This window comes from Drosophila guanche, unplaced genomic scaffold (genome assembly GCF_900245975.1).
Source record: "Drosophila guanche unplaced genomic scaffold, DGUA_6, whole genome shotgun sequence".
Taxonomy (NCBI): Eukaryota; Metazoa; Arthropoda; class Insecta; order Diptera; family Drosophilidae; genus Drosophila; species Drosophila guanche.
Window position 1 is genome coordinate 3,047,184 of NW_022995754.1, and position 22,733 is coordinate 3,069,916.

The window sequence follows — 22,733 nt, forward strand, 5'->3', positions numbered from 1 at the left end:
AACATTTTTCTTTATTAAGTCGCTTATTGTGTAGATAGAATAGAATTAGGGGTTCGATGGCTGCAAAGCGTTTTCCAACACTATTTTCTAGCTCAAAAACCTTGCTGTTTGGCTGTAAACCTTTTGCAGCACTGTTTCTGGGCCACTTTCAAAGCAGCTAAAGAGGTTTTTGTAGCCGCAAGACCTTCTTCAGAGATATTCTGTGATTTTATGTTCGAATTTTTCTTGCTTTCTTGCTGTTTGAGAATAATTCCACTTGCAATTTTCACGCTCTCAACAAAAAAAAACATTTTTAACGCTTATCTTCTTGATTTATTTTGAAGCGTAAACAAAATCGAAAGCCGAGTAATGCAAATAAATGTTATAAATAATTATGCTAATTTTGTACAATAATTCAAGCGAAAAAGCACTCGCTCCAGCCCAAATCTTAATTACAGAAATTAATTGAAATATTCCCCAAATTGAGTTCCCCAACAAAAGGTGCATTTTGGACTGTTGGAGCGATGTTACCGCCAGATGAGGCCAGACCACCTTCGACTTTACACAAACAAAAAAGAGAAGAAAGAGTTGGTTGCACCGCCACTTGAGATGCAACGCGCACACCGCCTCCTGCCGCACTCTGCAATTAGTGTTAAAAGACAGAAACATGCCGCAAGCTGATGATGTTGCCCAGATATCCCTCGACATCCAGGAAGAGCCCACTAATTGGCCTAATTCTCACTTCTTTTTTGGGGCCCACGCAGCAGCCAGCGATGGCAGGATGGGTTCTCGAGAGGGTGCCACCAGTGCCTCATAAATAAACAACATAAACGAACAAGCGGCCAACACGGTCGTTGGTGTCAGACGCGGCAAAGAGCGCCCAACCGAAAAAACTTACACCCCCGCCCGCCATATGCAGATGGGAACGGAACGGAACGAATGGGATCGGATCGTAGCTGGGATCCATTCCGTTCCGGTACGTGTGAGCTGATATGTTGGGTGGTCTGTTCCAAATCAATTGCTGTTCCACTCCACACACCAGAGAGCCGCAGCATAACGAAGAAGAGCCTGCCCTCCCCTCCCCTCCCCTCCTCTAACTGCTGTTGGCTTGTGTTTATTTTGCATAAATGTTGCCCCAAATATTGCAGCTGTAAACACATAATGAACGCCGCTGGAACGCCGCTGGAACTTCGATGATGCTTCGATCCTCAGTCAATGATTATGCTGCGGCTGATGCTCCGTTTCGGCTGTGTAAATATTTATTTAAAATTCCGCACGCCAAAGCCAAGCTGAAGCTCCAAGACCCCCGAGGGGCTCTATTTCTTTTGCATTCTTCTCTATCTCTCTCTCTCTCTCTCACTCTCTGTGCGGGCAGACCACCAAAGTGTTGCCTTCCCTTCTTTTTGTGCACATTTCTAGCACTTTCCTGCCACTGTGCCATCGATCGCAGAACGCAGAACGTCATCAACATCGATGCTGTGTAAACAAATCAGCCGCCGGATTGGCAGCGGCTGCGCTTTTCTGCCGCTTCCCAGCCCTCTTGCTGCTTCGTTTTTATTGACTTCACTCCAAACACTCGGCACTCCACAACGCCCACACAGCAGCAGTCCCCACCCAGTCCATTCCATCATCGCTTCGTTTGGGGCAGGGCCAGGGGGGGGAGGGGGCAGATCTCTTTTTCAACACCTTCCTTGTGGGCCGTGGCACGCCGCATCTGTTTGCCGTTTCCCGAATTGTTGTTTAGATGTTGGACTGAAAGACCAGATGGAGCTGTAGCTAGAGCTGGAGCTGGAACTGTTCATAATTTCAATTGACTCTCAGCGGATGGATCGTAAAAATTATTTATGCCGCAGCGGATGTAGTGTTCGATTTTGTCAGTGATTAATTGTTGCTCTCTGGCGATGCCTGGATCCGCAGACACATGGATTGCCGCTGGCAGATACTTGCACTCGATTATCTTGTTTCAGTCTGGGCTGAAGTGTTGATTTTGTTTGAATTTCTAAACAAACTTTCACCCGCCCAAAGGGCCCCACCAGCATTCGCCGAAGTGTGAGTCGAAACTGAACAACAAAGTGCACAAATGATAGGAAATATTTTCTGATTGTAAATAAATAAATCAATTTTGTTTGGCAAATTAAAACTCAAGAAAAAACCCCAACCACAAGTGGATTTTATCACATATAAATCCCCGCTTAAAACCCACAAAATAACTGCAAAAACCACCAAGCAAAGTCGCTCCATCGCCCCAAAGTTGATTCCTTTCTGTCTTTTTGTTGCCTTTTTTATACTTTTAATTATATTCGTTAGAAACTGAAACTGAAACTGAAAATGAAAACGAAAACGAATAATTATTAATATGTATTAGGGCATTGAAAAGTGAAATTTGTCGAGAGTTTTTGCTTTCAATTAGCAGCGGAAAGGGGAGGCAAAGATGACCAGCTGCCCAGGTGTGCAAGTGCACCGTGAAAAAAAAACACCCATTAAACAATGCAAATGATTGGATTTTCACTTTCGTTCGGACTAGAACAGAAGACCGTGAAAATAACAGACCCGTAACGGTGGGGCTTCCCTTCCAACAGTACCCGCCATTGCCATAACAACAGTTGAGGCACCGAGTGCTACAGAGTTCGATTTCAAATGAATTTTATTTGCAAATTGCAAAATCCAGACAGCGACTTAAATGTGGGAAAATGTGACAACGAAGTTTTTAATGCACTGCAATTGAGTAATTAGTAAGAATTTTGAGATATTTTGAAGCTTGCTTTGAGCCGATTTTGATCCATGTTTGGCGCACATTTCAGTTATTCCAACGAAAACCAAAGAGTTTCCACCCAAAAAGTGTATCTGGTTAGTCTCCAACTATCAGCCATGCCATATCCAGTCAGGAAATGCAAAATTGCGCTAATTACTGTTGCAATGACTGAAGCCCAAGCTGACGCTGACGCTGACGATGTTTCGCCATAATCGCCGCTAGCTAAAGCACAAAAGGCCAGCAGCAACAGCAGGCAACAAAACTGTAGCCTGAAGCCATGACAAATGACCATTATACGACATTAATAATCATAATTCAAAAGGTGAAGAACGCAACAGCAACAAAACGATTTTACAGATTTTACAGTGGAAAAAACTCGATGGAGCATGCAAAAGTAAGCAAATCCCTTGTCATGTCATGTTGTAATTAAAAATGATGAACAACAAAAATAAAAGAAAATATATTCATATTTCCAGATGTCTTGCAGTCAATCAGTTCATATTACCCCATATAATGTACAATAAAACGTTGAGAAGTGGGTGACCAAAACAAATGAATAAAATTTAAATATGTGCGAGAGCATTGTGCAATTGTAATACTGAGAATTGAACGAAATCGAATTAGAAGCCGGACCCCGAGCCGAGCCGAGCCGAGCCGAGCCGAGCCGAGGAGGCAATCAAATCAGCGAGCGGCTCATCGTATATCAGTTCCATGGAAGGAACAAACTAGAGCACACACACACACACACACAGACACAGCATGGAAGCGGGAAGGCGGGAAGTGGTGGGGGTCTGAAGGTTGCCCACGGAGTACGGACACTGGCGCCAGTGGAAATGAATGAAGCAACAACTATGACTGACAATAACAAAATAGGCACAAATTGCAGGCGTCATAATACCTATTAAATCGGTCGCACAGAAGCTATTGGCATACATTGAGTGGTGATGAAACCGAAGCCGATTAAAAAATCAACTGACTCATTTCTTAAGAATTTTATGCAGCAATCAACAAAACAAAACAAAAAACGGAATATATTTAATTATACGTTTATCAATTCAGTAAACAAACAGCGTGAGACATGCCAAATCTGGCGAACACTTTCTCCGGACAGATAAGCGAATGCTGAAACAAAAGAGAAACAAAAGTTGAGCATGCAATAAGACCCCCCGAATGCAGTAATTGAGATAAAAGCTAGACGGGACGTACCCACGACGCCCATAAGTCTTTGATAAGCTGAGCTTTGGTTTAGTCATTCACACACACACACACACACACACACACAGTCACACACTTATACGGTTGCCAGTCTTATACTCAGTGTCATATCGTGTGCTACCCGCTCAAACGGCAAAGACTTTGTGCTGCAGCAAAACAAAAAAAGTGCATTAAGATTACAGCTGTCTCGACTGGGCAGCGCTTATCAGCTGCAGCCATTGCCTCTGATGCACTTGTAGCGCCACTTTCCGTTTCATTCGAAGCAGCAGCTCGTAGGAAGAGATGGCGAAGTGGGTGCGTGGTCCAGGCACCGGACCGCATCGAAGACGTTTGATTATTGACTCAGCTGCAATTGCTTTGTATGCACTCCGCAATATTTGCACTGACTCTGTTGTTGCCCAGGGCCCAGCCTCAGTCGTTTAATCATGGATCACCCTGAGGAGGAACATCGTCAGATTTGCTGTTCACCTTCACGCGCAAAAATGCAAAAACAACAACGGCTGATGCTTTACAACTCAAGCGAAGAGCAAACGTACGAAAAAGTAAAACAAAACGGAGAAAAAACTCCTGCGCATCGCACTTCAATTCAAAGCCTCTCCTAACCTCCCTCTCCTACCACAACACGACGCTCGCTGTTCAACGCTCTCTGACCAACGTTTTGCCTAACTACATCCCTCCCTGTCTAACCAACGATCTTTAACCCAGTCTCCCACTCTCTTTAGCTCAGACTCTCTCACTCGAGCACTTTGCATGTTATTTGTTTCGTTTATTTGACTTTCTCATTAACTTTTGCTTACTTTGCAGTGTTCGTCTTTGGCGCGTATACTACCTGCCCAAAAGAGTATTAGCTAAGAGATTGAGTGTGGTGAAGTGGGGCTACAATCAGTTGAATGCCAAGCAATATATTTATTTGGCTTACCTTAATCTCCTTGCGTTGTTTGAGGGTATTAACTGACCGGCTTCACTTGGTTCTTCTCAAATTTCTTGAGCCTCTTTTCGCATGCTTATGTGTTTGCGTGTGTGTGTGTCGTCTGTGTATTTTGTTTAACTGAAAGTCGCCGTCGCTGTAAGATTTGTATGCGCACCTGATCAAACTTCACGTTCACGTCATTTGCTTGCGTTGCGTTATGTGCCGGTGAGGAACGGAAGGGAGGGGAAAACATTTGCGGCGCGGCAACGTATCTTGCCCGGTTGTCGGTCAAGCTTGTGGGAATTTCTTCGCTGCGTTTTGGGTTTGCTTTTCTCTTCTTTTTTCGTTTCACGCTGTTTTTCCATCACTTTATCCCTCTGTTTGCTACGTTTCTTGTTGATTATATGCTTTGGCAAGTTTACACTCATCTGTCTTTGGCTCTTAACTAATCTGAAGGCGCATAAAACTCCGCTCGCTCTCTCTCTCTCCCACGGAGTTTGGAATTTCTGTGGCACTCGCGGCTTTAGCAATTATACTCGATTAGCTAGAATTTATAACCGGCAACAGTTATAAATTAAAAAATTTAGTCAAATTAGCACACTACGCGACGACGGACCACGACAGCGACGGCAACCGCGTGAGACGCATAAGAAAATATGCAAACGAAAGCGTCGGCTGCGACAACGGCGACGTTGGCGGCGGCGGCGTCGGCTTCTTGAGTGCATTGCAGGTGTTTGAACTCAAATGTCAGCCGAAGTCCGTCGTCGCGAATAATTGGGCGACGCCGATGCAGACGCAGTCGTCAGCAGAGGCGGCAAACAGAAACAAGAGAACCTCGCTCTTCTCTTGTTCTGTGGGATAGCGAAGATTTTAATACACTTGCAAGTACCGTTTATAAATGGCATTTCTGTGACGCTATTGTGGCGTTTGCTGTTCTGTTTTTCAGGATCATAATAACTTTTGGTAGTGTATAAAATAAGGCAATTCGAATCGATCGGTTGCAGGGCGTGCAAATGCGAAATGCAAAACAAAAAAAATGTCTCAATAATTAAATGCGTTCAGCAGTAAAAGTATGTCACCAATACACACACACACACACACAGAAGCAGTCGCACAGCGAGTGTGTGATTGAGAGAGAGAGAGAGAGAGAGGGAGAGAGAGAAAGGGAGTGCTGAGTGTGGTGCTGGAGTCATACGATATTTCATGCATACGATATTCGCATGGCGGGGGGGCCGGGCCGTGCTGGGCATGATCCGAAGTACGGCTCCAGGGCGTTGACATTTCGAGGGCGCAGCAATTGTCCAATGTTTGTCCAATTCGTCACCCCCATGCGCCCGCCCAGACCACAGCGACCCCAAACCACAGATCATATCACAACATGGTTCCGCGCTCGCTCTCCCGCTCCCCCTGTTGGTGATTCTACCCATGCACTGAAAGAAATCAGAGGAACAAATGTAACCTTCAAATGTGTAATTTATGGGTTTTGCAGAGGATTATGGTGATTTCTTGCCGTGCAGATCATGTCCACTCCCCTCCCGCATGCAATTTGAATTTTTCAGTTTTTCGTCATCTTAATCAGAAACGGCGGCCCCAAATGGCGCATGTGCACAAGAGACCCCAACAACGAGCTGGTGACAAATCTGAGCACGAGAAAGGCGTCGGAGTTGGAGTTGGAGTCGGAGTTGCAGTTCGAGTTGGAGCCGTGCCCATTGTCTCTCACAGCGTATGCATCTGCATGTGGGCGGACACGGACGCGGACGCGGACCCGAACCCAAGCCCAAACCGAATGGAGCTCTCTCAACGGGTCAAAATGCCTTGGCCAGAAGGGTGTGACAACGTTTGTGGTGACTGCCTGTCGCTGGCTTCGATCTCTTTTTTTTCTTTGCTTTTTTGTGTGTGTTTTCGGCGCATGTGGGCTTAATTTATTTTGACTTTTGGCCATTTAACTCGAGATTTATCTCGGCCTAAACTATGCGCAAACATTTTGCGCAGAGACCCGACTCGCTGACGCGTGGATTAAATGTGCCAAATGACTGCGAGAGCCCCCTGGCGGATTTCTGTTAGCGGATTACTCAATGGGTGTGGTCCGAGCCCGTCTATTTCGGTGCCTGTCCAATGGAGTTGTCACCAAAGATGATTGAAAGCAACTCGGGAATTTGTTATGCACAAATATGGAATCAATTCATGATCATCCTCGACACACACAATCATTAATCATGTAAAGAGAACCCTACGGAATCAGCTTGGACTTCCATAAGCCGCTCAGAGTTACTTCCTGGTGAAAAGAAGGAAACAGCGAAAGGAATTTGAAGTCTAAGCAGGAAGTAGAAAACAGATTTTCCAGCTACAAAGAAAAAAACATTTGGGGAAATCTACTTTTAATTGAGGTTAGGAACAGCGCTCTTTCCCACACAACTTTCAGCTACAAAGTAACGAAAAAGTAAGCCCAAAAAGAGATCCAATAAATGCCCGAAATATGCTCCAAATTCCTGCCTTCAATTTGTCTTCCCAATTGAATTTACTTTCTTTCGAGTTGCTTTTCCCCCTCAATCCTTTCCACTTGAGTTGCATTTTCACTGCTCATCGCTGGCACATCGAGTGGTCCGAGAGTTCTTCAAACTCTGCTACCATAAGTAATAACTCAATCAGCAGCAGGCAGACAGACAGCCTCCAGATCGTTCGAATATCGTTTCCCACATTAATTATGAGACAATTAAAAGATGCTGCCGGGGCGGGGAATTCCACTGAATGGAACTGGAAGGCTGGAACTCGAAGAGCAGCAGAGCCCGCATGCCGACCCACAGCGTGGAAATTGCAGTCTTTCTCCCTCTTTCTCTTTCTTTCTCTTTCTTGCCTGTTGTTACGCATTTCCTCTCAGGTGTGCCACAAACAAAAGCGCCTGCGCGAAAGGTAGGTGCAGCAGCTGAGGAATCGGGATTAATGAGCAACAAAAGTGAGTGGGAAAATGGAAAGGCGCAACAAATAAGTCTCTCTCTCTCTCCGCTACGTGACGTTCGTTGCCAAGTGGCAAGAGACTTCTTCTTTTTGTGGCAAACTGCCGACGCACCTCGTTTTCCGGCTCAAAAAAACCAAACAAAGAGTTTCATAAATAGCTGCTGCTGCCGCTGCCGATGATCTGTGCACTGCATTTGCTACTGTTGAGGCACAACACAGAAACCCACGCAACCAAACGCTCCGCAGAGCTCCTCGCCCCTTTTTAATTGGAGACTTTTCAGAATAAATCAAAAAAAGTTCTCTCTGCTCTGCGCTGATTTGTTTGCAATTTAAATGCAAATAACGACCACCCCGGCGGACGGCAACAACAGCAACAAAATTGCAAAATTATAACTTAATTTTCGGCAGAGCGAAGCCGAAAGATGAAAATGCCTCGCAGCAAAAGTTGTGCGATGAGAAATGATTGGAGTGGGGGGGCATGGTGGATGGAGCCTGCCCCTAACCACAAGAAGACAAAGCCACACAAAGCGCACGAATGGGCAACCAAGGGGCATGATTTGTCTTCAAGTTGCAGCAAACTTCGGGCAGCAAAAAAAGAGCCAAACAAAGCAAAGAACGACTTGCGGAGTGACCTGTAAAATTCGTGAAAAAAGTACAGCAAATTGTAGCTAAAAAGCCGTTTAAAAATGACACAGAACCCAGCGTTTACTTTCAATGAAAAATGCCCACAAAATCTGCACCTGAACTTGCACATTCCCTGCCTCTGGCCTCCCTGCCCTGCGCCCTCGAAGAGCATTTCCAAGAAGCGCTTCTCTTTGTCCCAAAAACAACAAAGGCCCCAAGCCCAAAACCAATCCCCGAAAACTTGAAAAAAAAAAAAGCAAACAAAAAAGAAGTTATGCCACGCCGGTGTTCAGCAAATTTCAATCTCGGCTCAAAGGCAGGGCTCCAGAAGACTCTTCCGGGGACTCCGGGGGGGCAGGCAGCCAAAGGAGTGTGAGAGCAACCGAAGAGGTTGCACGTGCAGCATTGAAATGCGCCGCGCGTTTGGACCCAAAGGATCTTTGCCAAAGAAAAGAAGAGAAGAAAGAAAAAGAGACCCAAAACGATCGCTGGGTAAAAACAGAAAGACAAGCCGAAACCCAAATGAATTGAAAGAATTCCTGTGCCCAGTCGAGGCAAAAAACCCAAAGGCAAAACCTTCGACGAATCGTCTCAGATCAAACGCTGAGATAGCCATGGGCCCCGACAGGCCCGGACTCTGGAAACAAAAATTCTGCTTTGGCCTCGCTGTCCAGCTCCAGCCCTATATTACGATTTGAATTTCAGATTGAGTTTTAATAGCCGAAAGACCCAAGCCACAGCCACAGCCAAAGCCACACCTGCATTTGGTTTTTGTGTTACTTTTGGCAGCATTTTGCTTGCAGCCGCAGGAGATTTTTTCTAGAGCTTCCTCTGGTTTCGGGTGTGAAATCTGCACAAAGATTCTCCTCTGGCTGGCCCAAGAAATTCAATTTCACGCTTCTTTATTAATTGGCCAAGCTCTGGGCCGCACTTTTATATTTTTTGTACTCTTTTTTTTTAATATATTTTTTTGGAGTCGCTTAATGAGATTTCCCTTGGCAGATTTTGCTGAGTTCTTTTTTGAGTTTTGCCGCTGCGGCTCAGCGTTGAAGCGTTAATTAGACAAGCGAGATTTTCGATTTTGGACAGCAGAGAAAAAAAGAGTCAAGAAAATTGCCAGCAAAGTTGAACGGAGTGAAATTGTTGCGGGACCATCAAAAATCTGCAAGAAAAGCAAAATCTTTTTCGACACTTTTTAGTACCAGCAAAAAGCAATAAGTGAATGCAAATATTTATGCAGCCATTGATGAGTGCTGTTGCCGCTTCTGCTTGGGGTGTTGACAAGCGAGTTGCCAAAATGCTACCCAAACTGTGGGCTTGACGCTGCAACAAACTGTGGCGGCGGCACCCACAAAAGTCTTCGCCGCTGCGGCAGCTACCCAGAGTCTTCAGCTACTGTGTCGAAAAGCGTGAAAAGGAATATTTATGGCAAGCAAATTTTCATATATCGACAGCCCAGCTGCTGGCTGTGGATTTGATCTGTGCAGAGGCGTAGGCAGCATGATTTTAGGGTGTGGAAATCAGTCAAGAAAACGGCTAAGTAAATGGTTAATTAAGCAGCGAAAGAGCTGAGATTTAGCGCGTCATTTTTCAGTCACTTTTCACTACCTCCCAGCCGAATGTCAACGTAAATTTGAAATTCATTTCTGCTGGCCAAGTGCGTCCATCAATGGAGGGGTTTTGTTTTGGCCTTTGGCGGCAACCTAAATCAAAGGCTGGCGGGAAGGCCTGCGACATAATCGTAAATTATATGCGGAGAAGTTCGGTTCGTTGCCATTTTTGGGCATCTTTGGGCGCTCTCTCTCTCTCTCCCACTGACATGGCATGACAAATGGCCAAAATGTGCGACGGAAGTTGGCAGCCAGCAAGTCGGCAAAAAAACCTTTGAATCGCTTTTGTGCCATAGAAAGAGAGAGCGAGATTTTTCGTGGCATTTGCGACAGGCCCGACTGAGCTTTTCATTGATTGCAAATTTAATTCGCCTTCCCCCGTCCACCGATTGACAGATAAGCATCGAAAGGATAAGGCTGTGCCGGCAATTAAGCCAAAAACGAGCAGAGCACATCCATCGATCAGCAGTGGGTTTTTATTTGTATTCGTATCTTAAATAGAATTTGTATTTGCTGATCGCGAGTGCGGATAACATCAAATTTATTGAATTTAATAACGCGCCAAAGTTTATCGCAGGAAAAGTTGTTGTCAATTTAACAAATTGCAGACAAAACCCGAGCAGCCATGGGGACCCAGCCAAGCCCCCGACAAAAAACTGTAAGCCAGTTGGCCAGTTGGCCAGGCCCGGCCCGGCCGGGTCCCAGCGACAATGGAAATTTGCAATTGAATTCCTAGACGGCTAATAATGTCTTTGTGCACAATTGACGGCCAAGCGGACAGGCGTGCAAATGAATGCCAGCTCCTGCCTGCCCGCACCCTGGGACTCTCTCTCGTGCAAAGAATTATGTTACGAGCCAGGAGCTTAGCTTGGCGCACTCTGGGGAGAGATATCGCCAAGATCAATGAATCAATTAGCAAAACGAAATGAAAATGCAGTGGCCAGTGGGATGGTATTTATCAATGTCAGCTTTGTGCAGTTTTCGTATGCCCTAACAGCGGGTTTGATGATTTTTCAATGCAAGTTCAAGCTGGTCCGAGGTTTGGCAGCCACTTTGAGAGCAGCTTTAAAAGCTCTGCGGTTGCAGCAGCATTATGGGCGACTGGTGGGTTATGCCGCAGATGCTGATACTCATTTTATTTGGCATTAAATTGCAAGTAAACCTTTGCTTTAGTGTATTTTCTCATTCGGCCACCCAAAAATCTGTTTGGTTGGGGCAGCTGCTGCTGCTGCCACACGGGTGGCGGCATTAGTCAGCGCCAAAAACAATTCAATTGCGCGATAAGGAATTATGCATAATTCTATTCAATTTACAGTTTGACACTCACAACTGATGGAAGGGAGCTCGTCATCCAGCGACTGGAAGTGTGGCCTGCGGCTGCCTGGAACTTATGACCCAAACCATTGGCTTCTGCGGCAGCGATTGCCTTTCGATCAAATGTCGGGAGCAAACAACTGAAAATGCAACTGCAGCCGCACCTCGACTTGGCCATTGTCATCGCCATTGTTTGCCCCAAAGGTGGAGCTGTGGCTGTGGCTGTGGCTGTGGCTGTTTGCTGAGATTTTTCCAGTCAGAGCTGTCATTGGGCCAACATATGGGGCCACCTTTTGGTCAACACTCCCCTGAGCAAAAGCCACAATGGGCGGTTGACGCGGTGACGCAGCTGAAATCAATGCTGAGTGCGGGGTCCAGTCTGCTGGCTGGCAGCTGCTGAGTGACTTCCGCCAGCTGATGGCATGGCCCCCACTCACTATCTAGCGCGGGTTTTTCTTTCTTTTGCGCTTCCGATTTAACCACCTGACGGGAGTCAAGCTCCTCACCCCTCCTACTTTTGCTAGAGTGCACTGAAAAATATAGGGGAAGAATGTGCTGAAATTATTTACTCCGCAGCAGAAGAGCAAAGCACGCATATAACTGTAACGGGTAAGAGCAAGCACTGTAGTAAAGAGAAAAGAGAGGAGAGAGAGACAGAGACAGAGAGCTTGGAAGCGCTTTAAATCGTTCTCCTACTCGTGCTTCTCTTACCTCTGCTTCTGCTACTCCCCCTTCTCCTACTTTTGTATTCTTTTCTTGCAGTGCACTCCGACTTCACCTGGTTTCCACTTCCTCTTTACTCTTTCCCTCTTTACTTTGACTTCGACTGCGACTTGGTTTCGATTTCCTAATTCGCATGGGGCCACTGGCACTGGCACTCTCGCCCAAAAGCCATGCTTATGCACCCACCTCCCCCCTTTGCCAGGCTGGCGCTGCTACAATTACACAAAAAAAGTCATGCGGTACACCATGGGAAGCTCGCTCACCTCTCCACTCTCTCACTCTACTCTCCACTCCGCTCTCTCACTCCACTCTACGCTCCCACTCTCTTCTCTGCTCTGCTCTGCTCTGCTGTGCGGCGGGAAACCCACGAAAGTTGCTGGGCCGTGTCCGCTTTTCTGTTGCTGTTTTGCCTGGCATTGGTGTTGCTTTGGTCTCTGACTTTGTTTTAGTTTTGTTGTTTTGTTGTTTTGTTGCTGTTGTTGCCATTGCCTTTTGCTGTTGCCTCTTGCCGACTGTTTAGCGAAACAGGTGCGTTTTGCGTTTTGCAGGTGTTTCCCAAAAGCCAAACCAAGCCACCACCATGGCACCAGCGCCCCACACCCCACATGCTACCCGCCGCCCGCCGACCGATCCGCTGTTGCGGACTGTTTAGTAGTTACGCTTTACCGCTAGTTACACAAATTGCCAGCAAGTATTGCAGCAGCGCATTGCCCCAGCTCCCTCCCCCTGCAGCTAACCAGCGGCGCCAGTTGCTCATGCGCATTGTATTTCGTGTGAAAATCACAATTAAATGCGATTTTTATGCGCACCCCTCACCAAGCACTGCCAAGCGAGCAGCTCGCTTGTGGCTTTAGCTTTCATTTTGGACACTCCACGTAGAGCTACAAACTAAGGCACAAAGCACGGTAAGAAAAAAAGGTGAAGGCACTCAAAAGAGGGCGCTATCTGGAGAGATAGAACATCCAAAGAACTGGCTTGAAATTTAACAATAAATTTCGAATTTTCGCATGCACTTTTGTACTTTAGTCCTTCATCAAATTGCTTTCATTAATTTCTTTCAGTGTGTTTGCATAGGAGACTGGTGGCGGCATCTGTGAGGAATTGCACTTCGTATTCGGGTTCGTTCGTGTTTTCAACTTCGGGCTGGGACTCAGCTGTCAGCTGCGTTGTTGGAAATGTCAGCTTGACAATTATTATGTCAAAATTTTCCGGCACGGCCATTGGAAGTCTCTCGCAACGCAGAGTTTTGCTGCTTGCTGCTTGCTGCTTGCCCGCGCACAGCTGTTGACTGCTACACGAGTTTTTATGGTAATTCAAGTTTCACTGATTTCTCGTCTCTCCAGCGACAGTCCGCACCCAAAAAAACAGCAACAAAGTGCTCGAGAGTTGAGTGAAAACCGCGCAGGGGGGCTGGGCGAGGCTCGACTCTCCTCTCGGCTCTGGGTACGGGACGGGACCAAGGTGCGCGCGCTAATTGCGCGTGGGGGCCAGGCCGGCCATTGGCTATGTCGCGTCCGGACGTATCCCCACCCCGATCTGGGGAGCGCTCTGCAAACAATTAGCGCATTCCATTGTTGGTCCCCCGTAGTCCCCCAAGTCGCGGGGATCGTTGGCCCCCAGTAGACAATGCATGGGAAACGCACACACTCGAGTTTTTCTTTTCGCTTTAATTTGAGATTTTGTATGAAACACCCTTGCCGGCCAGGGGGGTACTTTAGTTGGTGAAAACTCGAGCTGAAAATTAACAAAAATTTAGGGATAAATATGGTAATGTGAAGAGGAAACCATTTCCAGTCTTAAAATCATCCCGAAAACTTTACAAAATTATTTATTTATTCAAAAATTTACCTCGAAAACAATTTAATAGCTTCAGAAAAAATTAAAAATTCGCAGCCAAAAAATACCTTCAATAACCTCAGAAAATTCTTGTCATAAGCAAAAATTCGCATAATTTCCATTGATTTTTGCTCATTTTTTAGCTTACAAATTTCTTTGAAAATTCCCTAAAAGTAAACACCTTTCTCCCAAATTTTTACAGAGCATCCAGGGCTCCATCAAACCTCCCAAAGTCCCACCATAGCTATTTAGTTTTTCGTGTATTTTTTCTCTGCTGTTGTTTCGCCTAAGCCAGGGGCCCAATCTGAATTGACATTTGAATGGGGCGACTGGCACCGAGCGACTCCGCAACCCGAGACGAGACTAGTTGCAATTGCCAATTGGTCATTGCATTGTAGCGGCAATCATTAACGCTAATAGGCACACAGATAACTGAGAGAGAGAGAGAGGGAGATGTGGGATGCAGCTGCTGGGCAAAACCCAAACCAAATCCACAGCCGGAATAGGTCCAGTCGAACGGTCAAAACTGTCGCCCGAAAAGAAGTCTGGACGTTTCTCCAACGGTTATTCGCACACGTGCAACAACTGGCCCTTTTGGGTCAGCTCTACCTGCCTCTACCTCTCAGCTGGCTGACAGTTTGCGTGAGAAAACTCGTTCGTCTGCCCCCAGAGGCATTATCATCCACAGCCATTGTGTTGTTTCTAATTCGTTGCACTTGTTTGCACTTGGGAAACGTGTGTGTTTCCCTGAGAGTTTTCCCAGGTAGTTGCACAGAACCCACCCCCAAGCAGAACCAGTGAAAACCAGAAAAACGCAAACTAGACGTAATAATTTGTTCCATTTTGCAATTTATTAAGAGCTAAAAATTGTAGTTTTTCTTCTTTTACGCTTTTTAATCATTCTTCTTCATTTTTCAAAGATATATGTATATTTTTTTCGCATTCATTTGATCCAGAGGTTTTTTCGATTATGACAATAGAGCGCTTGCCGAAACGAGAACACAAAAATCAGAGTCTGACATTCGACTTTACGGATCGTAAATCATAATTATGCTAAAAAAACACTTTGTACAAAGTATGCTACAGATCACAGAACATATATTTATGTATATATATATATATTTATAGGTGTGTTTGCTTTTAGTAATTATTATAATGCAGTTATTCGTTAAGTCGATAAAACAAAAAGGAGGAAGTAAATCGTTTGAAAAGTATTTATGAGGTTTGCTTGTGTTTTGAGTGGAAATTAGTGTTTAAGCTTTTAAACACCGAATTTGATATATAAATTAATGAAATCTGAATGCTTTGTTTGTGTGTGCTGAGTGGCTTTGTTGGTGTTGTTGTTGTTGTTGTTGTTGAAGCTAAACATTAATAGGAAGAATCATTCATGTCACTTGTTTTTTAGTTTTAAAATTAATAGGAAAATCATTGCTTGAAAATTAGAATTAAATTTTATGCCCGTTTTGTTTTGCCATTTGAATGCATTTCATTTATTTAGTTTTTTTTTTTTTGCTTCTTTAGGTGTAATATTATTTAATTGTATTGCTGATCTCTGTGTTTGTTTTGTTTGCTTTGCATTAGTAACATTTTCGTTTTTGTTTGTATTGTTTAAAGTTTAAACCAAAACAAAACTAAAATTAGGAAAACATAAAAAATTGTTCAATCAATTTTTAAGCAAGGGTTTGGTTAAAAAAAGGGGGAAAAATTAAATTGTTTAAAGCTTTGCCAAGTTTTTCTTTCTTTCTTTCTTCTTGTCTCCATCATCGTTATCATCCTCTCCCGCTAATAGTTAGTGTTTAATTAATAATTATAATTATAATGCCCTAATGCTAGGTGTGTGTGTGTGTGTGTGTTGTGTGTGTGTGTGGTTATATTCCTTCCTTTCATTCTTACTTTCTATCTGCTACATGTGTGAAATGCCTGAGCCGCTCTACTCGCCCTCGCCCTCGCCCTCTCTCTGTTTCTCTCTCTCTCGCACACTCTATCGTTGTGTGTTCCCTGCGTGGGAGAGCGAGTGCTGGACAGCTGTTGGAGAGTTTTACATTTACGTTATTCTTAGATGCGTGTGCTTGGTTATATATTTTATGTGGAGATCTCTTCACACGAAGGTTGCTGCGAGTGGCGTTGACTGTACTTGCACTGTGGCTCTAATTACACTCGGTATATATCGGTACTGATTATGCATTTAGTTAATAATTGTTTATAGGTTCCATAGGTTCTTCTCCCTCTGGCTGCTGTTTAGTCAGCCTGCTGCTTACGACTGCCTGCTGTCTTTCTCCGCTTCGTTCGCTTGCTGCAATGACACAGAGAGGAGGGAAAAAACACACAAATTAGTTTTTCATTTACAATCATTTATATATAATAATAATTTGTTAACTATAATAATACATCTCAATCACACACATTCATTGCCCATTCCACTAATCATCGATTTCAACATTCCATTCTCACATTCAACCCACTGTACCCTCTGCCTGTTCTCACTCCCTCTCTCTCTCTCTCTCTCTTATCATTAATTGATCTGTGGATGTGTGGGGGGTGCAAAGAGGAGGAACCCGAAGAGGCGCCAAGAACATCAACCGAGCTGTCACACATGCTTGTTTGTGTGACTTCTCTCTATCCTCCTATTCTCCTTTACTGTTCTCCTTGTTACTGCTTTACTGTTGTTGGATTGACCGCAGCACTGGGCGCGAGGGCAAAGGCAGGATCAGTCGCGGGGAGTTCACTGTTCGGCAGGGGCAGGGCAGGCAGCACAATGTAGAAAGCGACGGACCGAATGGCGGCGTCTGGCGCACAGCTGCGCGGCGCGAAAACGTACAAAAAAAGAAACGAAACGAAACGGCAACAACAACAGCCAGCAGCCGCAGCCCACAGAGAGAGAACATTTTGAACACGTGCATTTCTTTTTACAGTTCTCTTGAGTCTCAGTATGTCTGTGTGTGTGTGTGTGTGTGTGCGTGTTTTCGAAAGAATTTTCGTTGCTGTTGTTGCTTTTGTTGGATGTGGTGACACATCAAACGCTTTGTATGTGGGGCGTTTAGGTTGGGTCCCGTCCCGCCGCAAGATGCAGATGTTTTTGCAACAAGCAATAAACAGCATTACGCACTCAATATGTACTCGAATGAGAGAAAGGGAGTGCGCGAGAGACCTCCGCAAAGGTCCCCTTGGGAGAGATCTTCGATAATTAATCAAAAGTTAATAACTTTTTGGGGCCCACCCAAAAGGCATCGGCGAACATTTGTTAAAATTTCATTGAAAAAAAAAAAGAGTAAAAATCGTTGTATATTCAACCTGTTTCTTAGGTTTTGAACAAATTTTTTGCCAGCATCATTAATAACAACAAAGCGAAGAAGCGAAACAAAGGCAGACGGCCAAAAAAGAGCGCTAATGAAGTAAGAAAAAGCAACAACAGTAATATCAAGGTGGAGACACACAGACAGAGATGGAGACAGAGACAGAGACAGATGATTCCCCCAATTTCAAATTCCGTTTTCAAGCTGGCCTGTGCGTATGTACATATATGTATGACAGAGTACACACACATGGGTATATAGAAATGTCTGTGCACATGTATGAGTATGTGAAATAAATTTAAGTATCTGCAGGTGTTCATTTAAAACACATCATACAAACAACAAACAGAGGAAAAAAGGCCGCGAGAAAGAAAAAAAATTAACAGCTACGTATAGGCAACACAAAAGAAAGAAACGGAGGATGGCGACACAAAAACAGCCGCAGAAATACACAGAGAGTGAGAGGGCAAAAAAAAACCGACACTGCCTACACGGGAAAAAAGTCAATCATTCACAGCACAGTACAGACTTTGAAAATATTTCAATTTATTTCTCTCGGTGCATGGAATTTGGATATGGAAGCTCCCTCGCCTTGGAATTAACATTAAAGAAATGTCGCTCGGGCAAATGTAAATTTTGTTGGCTTGTCCTTCCACACACACACACACACACACACACACACACACACACACACACACACACATGCAGACACGCTACCCATGACAATTGACAATTTCCTGATGAATGAGGTCACTCAAACGAATCATTCGCCCCACATTCTCACATTCTTCTTCTCCTTCATTCCTTTCCACACTTACCGTTGCTAAACTGTTGGCGAGTTGTTGCTGCTGCTGTTGTTGTAGCTGCTGCTGCTGTGGCTGACCTGGCGCCAACAGCGTGTTGGGACTCTGACGATCGCTGAGGGGGAGACGGGCTGCGGGACTAGAGATTTTTGCCAGCTGCTGCTCGGCGGCCAGACGCTGGGCGAGCAGATCATCGGCATCGGCCTCGTCGCCGTCCTCCATGTGCTGCATCTCATCCTCCTCGCTGTCATCTGGCATGTTAGCGGCGGCGGTCAGCGCAGCCGCCGCATCGAAGTTGTTCATCTCCGGATGTGTCTCCAGCTCCGTTTGGAGGTCGCAGATGTAGTCGATCACATGCTGGATGATCTCCAGCTTGGAAAGTTTGCGGTTCTTGGGCATGAAGGGCACCAGATCCTTCAGCTTGGAGAGATACATCTTCATTTCAGCGTTCTCGCCGTCGCCCCGGTGCGGCGGGTGGCGCGCAATGCGTCCATTGGGGCTGATGCCCGGCATGCCGGAGGCACCTGTTTGACAGACGGCCGTCAGGGACTTCATTCTGGAGATGATTGCTTTACGCTCCTTGAGTAGAATTTTGGCGGATTTAACACGGTCGTACCGGTTACGGGCGAGGTTGGACAAGTTGGGATTTACGTTTTTGGTTTTTTTCTTGCGAGTTTTGTTGCGTGTTTGTTTTTTTGGTACTTTTGCACGAAACTTCACTTTTATTCTCTTTTTGCACTTTTCCGTACGGCCAACAAAAAAACACTTTAATCCAGCGTGTTTAGTTGCTTTATGCGTATTCGATGACTTGTCAAAATCAATTTGAATTTTCAAAATCACAAGTCAATTTATTCCTCTACTTCTCTTGCTGCTTCGTTTTCTTTTTCTGTTTTCTGTTTTGTGAGCTTTTGAATTTGTTGAATTTTTTGAACCGAATGAGCGATGTGCGTGCCTTTTTATACTTGCTTCGTTTTCTCTGTTTTTGCTTATCAACCAGGGAAATACTCTCCTCTGCTAAATGGTCTGGGAAATCCTCTCCTGTGTCTGGGAAATCCTCTCTTTTGAACCGAATGAGCTCGCTGCGCGCCTTTTCATACTTGCCGAGCGCGCGCACGAGAGGCGGAGTTTCGTCGGCTACGAACACGAGAGAGCGGGAACAGCTGCAGTGGAGAGTTGATACAAGTACACCGATTACGCTGTGGAGAGCGTGCACAGCGAGGGGTAATATTGTGAGAGAACACTGGACTGTATATTGAAATGGTGGATGAGTTGCATTGGATCGGCATTTTGTCAGGCGGGGAAGTGTGTAGACCGAAAGGGTTTTGTAGAGTGATGTTGGGTGGAGAGTATATTCTGGAGTGTTGATATATCTACAAAATAATTCCTTGCCGAGATTTGCTTCTTGTTGAAATATTGTAGGGGCTGTGGAATTCAATTTATTCTAGAATTTCGAGGTATGTTGTATTTTATTGGAGTATTTATATTGTTTTATTAGAATGCACATATAAGGAAGCCTTTCGTTTGAAAGATATTCCACCAGCATCCACTTGCAGTCATCATCCACAGCTTAAAAGTGTCTCTCCACACCATCCACTGGCAGATCAACCTCGCCTTAAACAACTTCCAGCTTCAGACACTTCTTTTCAAACTTCCCCTTCACAACAGCTTCCACTCACCACAGTCCATAAAAATCTTAGCACTGTGGAAGCCAGCTTCAGTACACGCTCTCCACTAGCATCCACAAACTCTACACGCACAAGAGCATTCTCTACAAGATGCTCGTGTTTGTACAGTTTTTGCCGAGGGGTAACTGGCCTGCGATTGGTCGGCTGCATTTATTAGCTCTCTAGCTCGTCAAAATACGAACGCTCTCAGTTTTAGTGTTTCTTCTGTTTCTCCCTCTCTCGTCTTGTTTGCTTTTCTCATGTTTTTTTTTCGTGAATGGGAATGAAAATGAATGAAAAGTGGTTTCTGTGGTGGCAAAAGGTTTTTAAAAAAACGAAATAGAGATATGCTCAAGGGGGTGGGAAGGAAGTGTTGGCAACAACTGAGAGATTGATTAATTAGTTTATGAATATATCATTTATTTATTGCCAAATTAACTGCGGCTGGTGGAGTGTGTAGTGCTTGATACGTGGTGTTGTTTATCATACCATCTGGACAAACCTTTTCTTTGGCTTTTTCTTTATCAGCAATCCCAATCCCCAAACCCAAAACTATATATATAGCCCATATGTTCGTTCATCTTTCATTTTGTTTGAACACCTGCATCTCGGGCAACACATTTGGTGTTCATACCGAAAATCTATCGAAAATATGAATTCTCCGTCAAGAGAAAGTCCGTAATCCGTTTCATAATTGTCAGCATTTAAAGAGTAGCCCCCGACTTTTGCGCTATCTTTGTTTCTCCCTCTCTTATCTAAATTTTGGTTTATGGTATCTTGAACGGCTCTGCTCTCAAGTGCTTCAGTGTGTGGCGTCGGCGCCCTGCCTGACTTTTCTCCCGATGTCGTTGCGGGGTTTCTGGTGGGCAATGCCAAAGAGATCACGATCGTATTACATGTGGGGCTCTTAGCTCACTCCCAACCCGAGACCATTGAGGAAATTGTGAAAATGTTCATTGAGGCGTTCGTTTCGTTGTTTGTGAAAAATGACACGTCTCTGGCTGAGTCTGGCGTTCGCTTTCGATTGGATTGGAGCAGAAAAATGAATGAACTCTTGGGTTTCTTATGTTTGTATTGTTTGTGGTCTCTCTCCCTCTCTCTCTCGAGGCTCCCATGTCTCTTCGCGTAATTCCTTGGAATTTTCGTTGTCCCCACAAGGTGTTGCATGAAATACAACAGAAATGCATGTTCCGTAACCAAAATATAATTAAAAAATGCTGGCAAAAAACCAACAGAGTTCAAATTTCCCAGAGAACAGCATACAAAAAAACAAAAGAGAAAAAAAAAACGAAGAAATACCGATCATAATTTTATGACTTTCTGAGATTATTTGCCTTGGCAGGAGACTGGAACCGAAGCTTACTTTACGACTCGTGGAGTGTTTCGCCTGAATGACAAATGAGCAGAGCGACGGACCCAGAGAAGAACGAGCCAGCAACAGGTTAAAGAGGGGCAAATGAAAGAAAAAGGCAAACAGCAAGAGCAAGAGCAAGAGCAAGAGCTGGGAGTGAGAAGCGAACGTGTAGATACCCTGGAAGAGGGATTTTTGTAAGTTATGAGAGGTTTGTGGTAAGGTATAAGCTGATGTAGCAAAAATATATTAAAATAATAAATTTGCAGACAAAAATTATGGCAATTACTGCTGCAGCTTCCTTTCTGTTACACAAAACATTGGGTTAAAATAATGCCACCAGCAGGAGTACCCTCTTGCAGGGTATGTCCAGCGTGCAAGGTGAAGATTTGCAAGCCATAGAAACTTTGTTGAGAGGATGCAATGAGCTCGAGAATGGAGATGGAAATGGGTATGGGTATGGGTATGGGGTATGAGGATCACATGTCAATCAGCGCTGCAGAAGAGACGCGCGCGGGAAGCCCGAGGTACTTGTGGAGATGGCGTTGCAGATATGCAGCCGCATGCCGCAAGCCGCGTGCATGGCATGCTGAAATCCAATACACGTCCCGTCACTCATCCCGCTGCGAAGTATCCACTGCCGATCCAAGTGGATCTGTAGACATATCTAGTTAGGCAGCCATTAAAGGGCTGCTCTCCGCCCTGTCAATCTCTCTCTCTCTCTCTGGCCTGGCCTGGTGACATTCCCATTAATGAATTTCGCAACGGAATTCGGAACCGTTTTTGCCTTTTGCTAGTTTATTTATAAACATATTTTGCATATGGCTGCAGATGATGATTGCAGATTGCCATCCATTCATCGCTTCGGATCGGATCGGATCGGTCTTTGCTGTAGCCGCATCCGGCCGCTGTCCATGTCCCTGGATGCTTTTTTTTGTTGCTGTGTACGGTAACTGAATACTAATTCCATTGCGAAAAAAAAACAGACGAGTAAAGCAGAAAAAAAAAACGCTTCATTGAGGCGTCGCTGATCGGCTGAGCTTTTGTTTATATTCTGTGCCCGCCTCCTCGCGCGCTCTCTCTCTGCCTCTCTCTCTTGCCGCTCCCTCTCTGGCTGAAAACAATAAACGGAATTGCGTGGGAATGGGAACTGAAACAGAAATGATTTTTTTTTCGCTGTTGTGTGTTTACCCAAGGGTTGTGATCGAATTGGTATGCGCAATGTCAGCACAAAACTGGGGACCTCCTCAGTATAGAAGCCACCCATGTGGCATATGTAATTGAAGGCGATTTGGGTACAGTACGCACACACAATGGCAACAAGGTCCACAAATGAGGAATAAGTGGATTACATATTGACTGAAGTGTGGGATAAGGCAATTCCATTGTGTATGAAATCAGCATGCAATGGGATTATGGGAGATTACTTATTAAATTGGTGTGCAACGATCTAAACTTTCACTTAAGATCTACTGGCAAAGGCTACGATATCTATAAACAGAGTTGCGATACGGTTGGCTGGCGTATCTTTCTAAGAACAAGCTGGTCAAGGGTTAAGCCACATTAATCGTGTCTCTATCTTAAGGATTCCCCATAAATAAACATCCTCAAGGCACACTCATTTAATCAGTAATTCATTACAAAACCCATTCGAAAATCATTTATTTCTCTCATTTTTCATTCGTTGCAATCAGACAGCCAGGA

The 22,733-nt window shown here is 44.9% G+C and overlaps 1 protein-coding gene across 1 annotated transcript; it reads right to left on the minus strand.

The window, feature by feature from the left end:
- Positions 1–15,915: 15,915 nt before the first annotated feature.
- Positions 15,916–18,931, minus strand: LOC117589300 (protein extra-macrochaetae). Its single transcript, XM_034281093.1, has 2 exons — positions 18,030–18,931; positions 15,916–16,211 (listed from the first exon to the last, which is right to left on the minus strand). Exons 1-2 carry the CDS (start codon positions 18,567–18,569, stop codon positions 16,173–16,175), a joined length of 579 nt encoding a protein of 192 aa, XP_034136984.1. The 5' UTR covers positions 18,570–18,931; the 3' UTR covers positions 15,916–16,172.
- Positions 18,932–22,733: the final 3,802 nt, after the last annotated feature.